This window comes from Onychomys torridus, chromosome 8 (assembly GCF_903995425.1).
Source record: "Onychomys torridus chromosome 8, mOncTor1.1, whole genome shotgun sequence".
Classification (NCBI taxonomy): domain Eukaryota; kingdom Metazoa; phylum Chordata; class Mammalia; order Rodentia; family Cricetidae; genus Onychomys; species Onychomys torridus.
The window spans coordinates 20,971,076-20,982,976 of NC_050450.1; the positions used below are offsets into that span (position 1 = coordinate 20,971,076).

Here is an 11,901-nt window from a genome sequence, read left to right on the forward strand (position 1 = left end):
CTGCTTATGGGTGTCTCTCAAGACTCACCTGGAGTGACCATCTAAAGTTCTGATGCCAGATCTGAAACACACAGCCCAGGGACCTCATGATATAAGTCACTGCTGAGAAGGGGAAAAACTGGGAGTTAGTGGCTCCTAGGAGGGGAAAGGTCTGGGGGTCCTGTCCATCCTGCTTCACAAGGGAATGTCACCAAGCCATGCTGCAGGGTACTCCTTGTACAGATATGCCTTGAAGGCTCACAGAAAAGGGAATCTCTGGCTCTCCAATGGTCAGCTGGCAGCTGGGCTCCAGCCTCGATTTTTATGCTCTTTCCCACAGAGACCAGCAGACATTTAACTTCAGTGCCAGACCATGCCACTGCATTTGTATAAAGGTCTTTTTGAAAAGTTGGGGCAGAGAAAGATAATGAATGGCCTTGCAAAATACAAAAAAATAAAAATAAATAAATAAAAGGAAAAATGAAGTTGGTATGCAGTTTGAAAAGGCAGCAGCTGTAACATTTTATGATTCAACACAAAAAATATGTGGAGGTCCTCAGCTGAATAAGTAGAATAAACAACTTTTTTCTTTCTGTCGCTGAGATGCAGGGAGGGCAGTGCTATCTGAAGTCTTCTTTGCTGTCCTTTCAGATCAATGCTCAAAGGAAGGTAGACCGCCCTTCAAAAGCAAAGCACCCCGAATTTACAAAGAATTAGGCGGAAGGCAAGAGCTGGGGGGCGGGGGCAAAGCGGACGTTGCAAAGCAACGACACATGGTGGCCGCTATAACACCTCCCCTAGTAGAGAGGAAGAAACCGCAGAATGTTCCTGACTCGGCACCCCTGCAGAGTGGTGCAATGTTTATGTTTATGTATCCAACTCCGTGGTGCCGGTGCCGCGGTTGGGGCTCATGGCCTTACCCGGTAGCTGTTCCGTGGGGTTTGGGGGAAGGAAACAGACTCCACTGGGGTCTTCCCAGGTGCCAAGGTACAGGTCTTGGCAATACTTCTAAGGCTCCTTGGGATTGGATTAGGAGTTTAGCCTCTCTAGAATGCCAGAACCTGGGTGTGACGGGTACTTTGGCCCGCATAGGAGCGGATTCCAGGCCCCCAGCCCTGGGTCGCTAGCGCGCCCAGCTTCTGTTCAATGGAGATGAAGAGCCAGGCTTGGGGGCACACACCATTAATCTCAGCACTGGCGAGGCAGGGGCTGGAGGATCTCTGTGAGTTCAACGCCAGCTAGGGCTACATAGCAAGACCCTGTTTCAAAACAAACAAAATAAAATAAAACAAAAAGTGTGTGTGTGTGTGTGTGTGTGTGTGTGTGTGTGTGTGTGTGTGTAGGGGGTGGGGGAAGCAGCAACCTCTGGTGCCACGCCACAACGTGCTTGGCGGTCCCTGGGCGGCGCTGTCGAGTCCTGCCTAGGTCCTTCCAAAATGCCAAAACTGGGCTCCACACCCGATCTTGCGACCCTCCTTCCTTGGCTCCAAGTGCTCTAGGGACCACCGCGACAGGGTTAACATTCTGGTACGGGCTGACTGGAGGTACTTTTCCTTGTTCGGCGTAAAACATTTTAAAGTGACACTAGAGAAGGACGCCTCGACTCTCGCCGTTTGTCCTGGGTAAAGCTACAGGGTTTACCGAGTTAGTCTTCTCTCTCCACCCCCTCCCCTTTCCCGCTCGGCTCGCCAGGGCCATTACCCTAACAGCGGGAGGGAACTGAACCAGTTGAGGCCGTGGTCCTAGCTGTACCCCCTACGTTCTCTACGGAGACCCGGGGCGGGCGACCGGGCAAGAGTCCCCGGGAGCGTCCTCAGGCCGCGCGTCCTGGCCACCCGGGCTGGCAGTGCGCCGTGCTGCTTGCCGGCCGGGCGGACAGCAGGGTGGGGGCCGGGCGGTGAGCCAGCGCTCAAAGCCGACCCGCTCCCAAGCCGATGACGTCTTTGCCTTTGGCTTTGGCGGCGCCAAGCCCGGCAGGGCGACTGACGTCACCGACATATCACGTGATCGCCATTCAAACAAACAAACCATTCCCCTCCCCCCCCTCGCCGCGCCCAGGACCGCCCCCGAGAGGCCACATAAAACCGCGCTCCCAGGGCTGAGCGCGCAGCGAAGGACTAGCGGGCGGGACGCAGCAGTGAAACCAGACCCAGAGCAGCGAGCACTTGGGGACTTAGGGCCACAGGACACCTTGCCGGATCAACCGACAGATTGTTTTTTGGACGGGCACGCTGGGTTCGCTGGGGCTGGCCATGGTGATGGAGGTGGGCATCCTGGACGCCGGGGGGCTGCGTACGCTGCTGCGAGAGCGCGCCGCGCAGTGCCTGCTGCTGGACTGCCGCTCTTTCTTCGCCTTCAACGCTGGCCACATCGCGGGCTCGGTGAACGTGCGCTTCAGCACCATCGTTCGGCGCCGCGCCAAGGGTGCCATGGGCCTGGAGCATATCGTGCCCAACGCCGAGCTGCGCGGCCGCCTGCTGGCCGGCGCCTACCACGCCGTAGTGCTGCTGGACGAGCGCAGCGTCTCTCTGGACGGCGCCAAGCGCGATGGCACTCTGGCCCTGGCCGCGGGCGCACTCTGCCGAGAAGCGCGCACCACTCAAGTCTTCTTCCTCCAAGGTACGCGCTGGCTCTGGCAGGACCTCTGCCATCAGCTAGGGAATGGGTGTCCCACCTGGAGTGCCTGTGTCCAGTCTCCAGGGACTTGTCACTGGCTTTGTTTGGCTCCAGGAACAAAGACCTTCCATGTAAACTCGCAGCCCCTGGTGGGTGGGTGACTTGTCTCCAGGTCGTGTCGGTGATGCTAATGGGAAATGTGTGCCTTTGTATTCTCAGGAGGATATGAAGCGTTTTCGGCTTCCTGCCCTGAGCTGTGCAGCAAACAGTCCACCCCCATGGGGCTCAGCCTCCCCCTGAGTACTAGTGTCCCTGACAGCGCAGAATCCGGATGCAGCTCCTGTAGCACCCCTCTCTACGATCAGGTTAGTAAGAGTGCGGGTCTATGCGGGGTGGGAGGGGATGGCGGAGCTGGCAGAGGTCTGGAAGGGCTGTGCCAGGTAGAATACAGAGAGCGGCTGCAGCTTTATTTATACTTGAGGAGACATAAGGAATCTTTATTCCACAGTGAAGCAATTGGATGGAGCTGAGTCTCCAGTGGCTGGCTTAAAAGAGCTTGTTGGCTCCGTCCAAGCCAATGGATTTAATCCTTTATTATTATTTTAACACGCCGTCAACAGTGCTGAGGTCACCAGTGTCTGAAACTCCCTTTTTCAGTAGGGAGTTTTTGTAGGCGTGGGGACTGCTGTTAACTCTGAACAAGCTTGATGAATGCTGGACTGTTTTGAATTCCAGGGGGGCCCTGTGGAGATCCTATCCTTCCTGTACCTGGGCAGTGCCTATCATGCTTCCCGGAAGGACATGCTTGACGCCTTGGGTATCACTGCCTTGATCAACGTCTCAGCCAATTGTCCTAACCACTTTGAGGGGCACTACCAGTACAAGAGCATCCCTGTGGAGGACAACCACAAGGCGGACATCAGCTCCTGGTTCAACGAGGCAATAGATTTCATAGGTAAATGAAGGTGTCTGGGACTTGTACCTTGTGTCCCCACAGGAGCCATTGAGTCCAGGCTCTTAGGGGGTGGTTTGAGTGATCCCCACCTGAGCCTTCTTCCTCATAGAGTAGCAAAGCGAGTCTCAGCTAGTTGGACTGAGTGACTTGCCCAGGATTATAAGTAGAAATACCCAGTCTGGGTTTAAATCCCTTGCTATCCCTTGCACAGGGCACACATGAAGTCCATATGATAACACGAGGCTGACCCTAGCGTGGACAGGTCACACGTGACATTTCTTAGCTGTCTTTGACCTGGGCTTGGGTTGGTTTCCTGAGTTTTTGAGTGACCCACCACTTTGTGTTCCAGACTCCATCAAGGATGCCGGAGGGAGAGTATTTGTCCATTGCCAGGCCGGTATCTCCCGGTCAGCCACCATCTGTCTTGCTTACCTCATGAGGACTAACCGAGTGAAGCTGGACGAGGCCTTTGAGTTTGTGAAACAGCGGCGGAGTATCATCTCCCCCAACTTCAGCTTCATGGGCCAGCTGCTGCAGTTCGAATCCCAGGTGCTGGCCCCGCACTGCTCCGCGGAAGCCGGGAGTCCCGCCATGGCTGTCCTTGACCGGGGCACTTCCACTACCACTGTCTTCAACTTCCCTGTCTCCATCCCCGTCCACCCCACGAACAATGCCCTCAGCTACCTTCAGAGCCCCATCACCACCTCCCCCAGCTGCTGAAGGGCCAGGGGAGGTGTGGATATCCACGTGCCACCGGGACGCCACTCCTCCCATGGGAGGGGCAATGCAATAACTCTGGGAGAGGCTCATTCGAGCTGGTCCTTATTTATTTGAACCCTCCACCCCCACTCCTCCCGAGTTCCCCTGAGTTCCTAAGCAGTCATAATAAGGACTTGACCGCAGGACATTGCTGAACTCAGCACATTCGGGACCAATATATTGTGGGTACATCGAGTCCCTCTGACAAGGCAGGGCAGAAGAGAAAGGACTCTGAGCCAGTTTCTTCACTTGCCCATTTTTTTCTAGAAACTTCATGCTTGACATACCTACCAGTATTAACCATTCCCAACGACATACATGTATGAGAATTTTACCTTATTTATTTTTGTGTAGGTGGTCTGCCTTCACGAACATCAGTGTCTACTCATAGAAGAACCAAATACCTCAGTTTTTATGTTTGCGTACTGTACTGTCTTGTAAATAGACCCAGGGCGGGCTTGGCTGCAGCATTGGTGGACAAAGCCAGTGCTGGTTTGTAGTTTCCAGTTGTCAACGGCTGTGTGTTTGCTGATTATTTATGAAGTAATATATTTCTTCTTCTAAGAAGACATTTTGTTACTAGGATGACTTTTTATACAACAGAATAAATTATGACGTTTCTATTGAGCTCTGGGCACTTGGTTTCTTTGACGACCCCACCCTTGAGCAAGTGTCCTAGGGAAAGCGTCAGACCAGCACTGCCAGGACATTTGTGGGGTCTGATCCTGCACCTCTTGGGTGACCCATGGGTTCCACAAGATGACAGGGGTGCCAGAGAGGCACGCAGGTGAGGTATATGAAATACTAGGGGCCGTTACCCAGACCTCAGTATAGGGTCAAGGTGCACATCTGTGTCCTTTAACAGTCAACATTAGCTGCCACGTCACCCAGGGTGCTCAAGTGTCTCCAGAACCATTTGCCTGAATTACTTTTTTTCATTAACATCTTTGGGAATCATGGACAAGATCCCCCCCTCCCCCCAGCTATTTGCCGAATGCCTGGATTGGTGAGTTCTTACTATATATGAAGCATAGGATTAGTTTGCCCTCAGAGAGACTTCTGCGCTGTGCAGATGCAGATGTGAGGCTGCAAAGAGCTGGCAGCTGGAGCAGGGGATTAGGCACTGCATTTTGTATTTGAATCCTATGGCCTTTGAACTTTGTCACTTGCCTATATTGGATAGTCAGCTTGCCTTAGACAAGGCTTTTCTGTCTTTAAAAATAAGGCATCGCTGGGCGGTGGTGGTGCACACCTTTAATCCCAGCACTCGGGAGGCAGAGGCAGGTGGGTCTCTGTGAGTTGGAGGCCAGCCTGGGCTACCAAGTGAGTTCCAGGAAAGGCGCAAAGCTACACAGAGAAACCCTGTCTCAAAAAAACAAAACAAAACAAACAAACAAACAAATAAATAATAATAATAAAATAAAATAAATAAAAATAAGGCATCAAATGGCAAAAAGGGAATCCAAGCACTATATGCGTGTACAGGAAAGAAATCACTTGCACTCTCCTGCTGGTGTTTGGAGGGTGTGCACTTGCACTCTCCCTGCTGGTGTTTGGAGGGTGTGCACCCCAACCTCTGCATAGAAACAGTATTTTGGGCACTGTGCCTTCAGGTCACTTGCTACTCTATTGCAACTGTATTGAAGACATAGGCAATTATGTCAGACTTGCTGCCTGCAGAGCAGGACTCTGGATTTTCACTCTTGCCAAGCAGGCTAAGGCTGAGAGGTATAATGGACTTCCAACCCATAACCCAGTCTGTAACGTCAAACATAACAGCAAACCCCTGGGGTTCCTGGCCCCTGGGTGCCTGCTTGTCTGCCACTGTCTGTGGACTGAGTGTCACTGGAAGTCGGAAAGGAAGCATGCCATCCATCTTTTCGAGGATTGATCCTCATGCAGCTCCATTGTTCAAACCTTGACACAGAACTTGCCCTTGTCCTCTCCCCACCTGCCACTTGGCATCCAGGTCTGAAGATCCATGTGTTCTAAGACAGAAGGACTTGTCCTGGGCTGGCAAGCTCATATCCTTGGCTGGGTTTTGGGTGAGTGTATTCATGCCTTCAGAACAAACCAGATGCAGTGTTCTTATCAAGCCCTGGATATTTGCTATTGTGGATTGTTCCCTTCGTGGAAATGTACCAGCAATGGCAATTCTGTGGCAGATGCGGGGACTGCCTTTCCCGTGGGCCTGGGCCTCTGCTTTCAACTTGGCAGTCACTGGCTGAACCCAAATTAATCTCCAGTGTGATCCAGTCAATGGAAAAATACAGAGGCTGCCTCAGGGAGCTGCCAGGAAAAACAATTCATTCACTTCTCCCTGTTCTAGTCACTCACTTCACAGCCCAGACTAGAAGCTACCCCTCTGAGGTCACCTTTGCTCAGGTCCTCTAGAAAACATCGTGCTTGGGACAAAAATCAGTATCTTGGGTAGAATAGAAACCATTAAAACATGAGTTTCCCCTAGAGAGTTGACATAGACACTCTTTGTCTAAGGCTCCTGCAATAGTGACAGCTATCAGTTTGGGGGCTGCCACTGAGTTCCAAAGTCTGCTGAGTGTTTTACCTGTATTCACGGTCTTTCACATCATGTCTATCTCCCAGAGAAAGAGGCAAGGCAGCAGACTTGTGTCCCACAGTAAGTAGGTGGTCTTGCAGAGATTGTGGTCTCAGTGGAGTCTGACCCAACTTGTTAAGAGTTTCGTAGCTGTCTGTGTACCTCATGCTTTATCCCTTGAATTTTTGGGTGGAAAAGCTATACACCTCAAGGCCTCAGTTTATTCCCCTATGTAGCAAAGACAATTAAAAGCTGCTTCTTCACTGGCTAGCATGTTGACTGGGGAGCAACAACTAGATCCCCTTGTTCCCAATGACGTCTGGTTTTCCCACCCCATGAAATGACCTGTTTGCCCTGGATCTGAAGGGCTGGTTTCATCCCGGCTCTTTAATTCCAGGCTGTGGAAAAGGCAGGGATGCCTGCTCGGTGCTTTTCTGTGGTTTCCAGGCATCCATCAGATGAGACGTTGGCCCCCACCGCCTCCACAGCATCCTTGCCTTGCCTTTCCGGGGAACTTGCAAGCCGAAGCTCCCTTGTTTTGCACTAGCAGCCTCTGGCATCCATTTTTCCCCTTCTCAGCTTATCCAGGATGACATCATGGTGCTTACACCTTTAAGATTATATAAATCTGTGATCCCTCAGTGGCCTCCGTCCCCATGGTAACGCGGAGGAGTTTCCCTTTTGTGAGGAAAGCTGTCATGTCACTTCCTGCTGCTGACAAGTCAGTTTGGGAGATTAAAATGAGGGGGGGGGGCGGGGTGTCTCTGAGAAGTGCTGGCTGCGTGGTTTCTGTTGCTGTATACAGAGGCAAACAAAGTCAGCTTGCTGGCCCCGCCTGCCGTGATGGAGCTGGCTTTCCCACACCTCCTAGAGGGTGGAACCTGGTCACCTGGGGCTGTTTGTCTCTAAAGGTTGCATTCTGGGGAGCAGGTAGGAAGGCTGCCCACCTCTGTGGACTTTTTTTTTTTTCCTGAGGCTGTGCTGGGCAAGTTTGTTCAGGAACAGCCCAGTTTAGCCCAGCCTACGTTCTCCCGAGTCAGCTCGCGTCTGGGTTTTGTTTCCAGGGGAGAACAAAGGGTCCTCATGGTATTGGCCTCACAGTGTTGACTTACAGAGAAGTTCTGCTAAGGAAAGCACCTAAAAACTCCCATCTTCTAATGAGCTTTTAAAGCTAAGAGCCGTCCCACTCATTCATTGCCTCATTCATTGGCCAGCCAGCCAAGAAGCAGCCAAACACTCCGTATGCCCTCTATGTGGCGCAAGACAGAGTACTGGCTGATAAGCAGCAACCAAAGGGATGTATGTTTAAGTAAACAGACAGGGAATATGGATGGTGCTATGAAGTCAGGTTGGTAGAAGAGGACGGGATGGCAGTGGCGGCGCACGCCTTTAATCCCAGCACTCAGGAGGCAGAGGCAGGCGCATCTCTGTGAGTTTGAGGCCAGCCTGGGCTATAGAGTGAGTTCCAGGAAAGGTGCAAAGCTACACAGAGAAACCCTGTCTCGAAAATAAAATTAAAAAAAAAAAAAAAAAGGACATCCCAGGTGTGGTTGTTGAGGTGCGGGCTGCTCAGAGGAGTCATTAGCCACACTGGGGCCTGAATGGTGAGCTGGGAAAAAGGGTTTTAGCCCAGAAGGCAGCGAAACTGGAGGTTTAAATGGACCCTCTGTGGACAGGAGATAGAATGCATGAGTCAGTTAGACCTCTGAGTCTCAGATTTTGACAGTACAATGTCAAACTCTTGAGGTCTCAGTTCCTCCATCTGTAATATGGTCCAATCACCCCTCACTTCTAAAGGCATTTTGGTTTAATGGAAGGCACACTAGCAAGGCCGGTGAGGGTGAGTCAGCTGGTCCCCATTCTGTCACCAAGCATTGATGCCCCTCCCTGAGCAGAGTGCCCTAACAGAGGGAACAGGAGTGAGCTGTCCTGCCATTGTCTTGACACCAGCCTGCATTAACGTCATGCCTGTCTCCCAGCCTTGCCAGCAGAGGTGGCCTTGCTCTGAGATCACGCTGCCCTGCCCCACTGACCTGGGCACAGGTACCTCCCTTTCAGAACCTCAGTTTCCTCATTCATAAGAGGCACCAGAAGTTTCATCCAGCTTCCTTTCCTGTTGCATCGCCTAGTGCTAAGCCCCCTCTATCCTCAATGCCAAGAAATCTGCAATCCTGGGCTTCGTTCAGGTTGTCTGCAGAAACATGGCTTAGGAGGTGGGATGCTTTCTGAGAAGGTACAGTGAGGGGGACTGTTGGACAGTGGTTTAGTGCAATGGGTATGTGACTGGTCCTCCTGAGAATGGGCCCCTCCCCAAAGGGTCTATGGACAGTCCCAGGCCTGTCCTCTCCATGTCCTAGACCACACCATAAAGATGGGATTATAAATCTCCACAACTGATATCAGTCATTCATTCATCCCTTCAGTAAGTCAGTATTAAGTACTGATGGCTTGTTAAGCATTCAAAGGGTTAAAAAATTAGAAGGTGCCGGGCAGTGGTGGCACACGCCTTTAATCCCAGCACTCGGGAGGCAGAGGCAGGCAGATCTCTGTGAGTTCGAGGTCAGCCTGGCCAGTCTACAGAGCGAGTTCCAGGAAAGGCACAAAGCTACACAGAGAAACCCTATCTCAAAAAGAAATAAAATAAAATAAAATAATTAGAAGGAATTTTGGGATTGCCCTATCAGCTGATATCTGACTGTTCATGGAACATGTCTCACCTTGAAGTCTTAGTCCCCACACCTCTATAAGAGTCACCAAGGATTTGCTTCTGGTAGGTGTCCAAGTGAAACAGACATGGCCTAGGCACTTGCCACTTGATAAGAACACACATAAGCTCCTTGGCCTATTCTTGTTGCTAACAACTCATAAGACAAAGATGGAAAAGAATATAGGAATACACACTGACAGCCTCCGATTTTCAACTCTGTTCTAGGTGTTTGTCTAAACGCAGACTGAAGTACCCAGTAGCTCCCTAGACATAGTCCTGTGTCTAATAGGTACCCAAGTCTAGCAACTCCAGACACACACCTGGGATTTGCCCCTGACCCAGGCTCCTTTTGCAGGACTGTCCACCTGTGTTAACAGCATCTCACATATGTAATTCGATGGCAAACTGAGACAGGGCTACCTTCAAAACGTATGTATTTACCGGATAAGCCAGTGCTATCATGTCTAAAATGACCCGGGTCACAGCCACCCTCACACCTTGTCTGTGTTTCTGTAGTAACCGGAGCTGTCTCCTGGACTGCTCAGCTGCTCTGCAGACTCCCGGCCAGAAGCAAAGCTGGCCTTTGCATTTAGTGCCGATCTGAGGACTGGCTCTTCCAGTCAGTTGCTGTTTTCCTGCAAAAAATGTCTTTCTTATCTTCGTTACTCGAGTATGTTTCACTGAGCAAAGAATTTCAGTTTTGTTGTGTTTTTAGTTTTGTTTTAGTTCTTTAACATGTTGACGATATAGCCTGCTGCCTTCAGGCTTTAGCTGTCATTGGTGGGAAGTATGCTAATAACCTCAGGGCTGCCCCTCTCAGGCTAACTTGTTTTGTTTTTCTCCTGCTGATTAGGAATTTATCTTTGTCAGAAGTTTTGATATAGCCTGCTGTCGACAGGGTCTTTCTATGTAGCCATCGTGGAACTCACATAGATCCACCTGCTTCTGCCTCCCAAGTGCTGGAATTAAAGGCGTGTGCCACTACATTCACCTGACATTGAAAAAAAATTTCTTTTTTAAATATCTACTATTGGTGTGGAGGGGGGAGGGAGAGAAGTGGGTGCACATTTGTGGAGGTCAAAAGACAACTTGGTAGATTGATTCTCTTCTCTCACCTCTACACGTCTTCCAGAGGCTGAACTTAGGTCAGGCTGGGCAGCAAGCCCCTCCCCCTGCCCCTCACTCCACAGAGCCATCTCTCCATCCCTAGACTTGAGTTTTTGTCATGCTTCATTTCTCATATGTCTGGTCATTTTGGGCTGAGTATGGGACACAGTGTGTGAAAAATAGTGGCAATCACTTATAGCTTAAGGTGAGCCTCAAAAGCCAGTTGACTTTGTCTTTTAGGACTAGCACTTGGGTAACCTTAATCCAATCAGAGCTTGACAGGACCTGGGTAACTGCAGTGGTTTTAGAACCTGTGATTGGCTTGGTTGGAGTCCAGGGAGTTAAAACCCGTTGGAGATCAACTGAAAGCTTGGGGTGAGGGGTCACCAGGCTCCTCCTTGGTGAACTCTGGACTCTGATTCTTGTCTTCTTGATGCACAAGTCTTTGCAAAGTCATGCTTGACTTCTTAGCCTTTCTTTCATTGTTCACATTTCAAAGTTTGGAGATAATATCTTAAGATGCCTCCAGTACCAGAGTTCATCTAGTTTTCTTTTTCATTAATGCAGTTGTAGTAAGTCATAGCTGAAAGGAAGTAAGTCTCAAAACCCAGGAAGGATGGGATAGGATGGTAAATTACAGATGGATAAGAGCAAGAACATGTGGGCTGCTACTGCACAGGCAGGGGACTCTAGACGACCATATCACTGTGCATTTCAGAATGCTATAAAGGGCCAGCCTGAAGGGTTTTCAAGAAGAAATGGTCATGGACTGCAGTGACAGACGTACTCAATCTGACTTAAACATTAAAATGTCAAATGGTACCCATCAACACACATAATTTCAATATTTTATGTATCAATGAAGAGAAATTAGAAGCATACAAGTCTAGAGAGAAACTTCCAGCATATCAGGTCACTGACTCCTCAGAACACATTCGAACCTCTGTCCCACCCATATCCATGGACTTGGCCTCTCCAGCTGCTCCTTCCTCAGGGACCCACACATGCACTTCCTGCCAATCCCCTGTCCCTTCAGCTCTCTGTGGAAACGTTGGCTCTTCCTCACTGTCACCATTTACACCAGGCTGCTTCCCAGCCCTGGCTGGCCCTGTCTCTGTCTTATCTCTACCTTTTCCCATGTACCCATCATCTGACATTCGTTTAGTGGTTCAGTGGCCTCATCTGTCTTACTACTGCCTGACAGCTGGTCTTAGACTACAG

The 11,901-nt window shown here is 50.6% G+C and overlaps 1 protein-coding gene across 1 annotated transcript; it reads left to right on the plus strand.

The window, feature by feature from the left end:
• The first annotated feature begins 2,031 nt into the window (after nucleotides 1–2,031).
• On the plus strand, nucleotides 2,032–4,936 carry Dusp1 (dual specificity phosphatase 1). Its single transcript, XM_036196323.1, has 4 exons — nucleotides 2,032–2,598; nucleotides 2,815–2,960; nucleotides 3,331–3,550; nucleotides 3,900–4,936. Exons 1-4 carry the CDS (start codon nucleotides 2,232–2,234, stop codon nucleotides 4,268–4,270), a joined length of 1,104 nt encoding a protein of 367 aa, XP_036052216.1. The 5' UTR covers nucleotides 2,032–2,231; the 3' UTR covers nucleotides 4,271–4,936.
• Nucleotides 4,937–11,901: the final 6,965 nt, after the last annotated feature.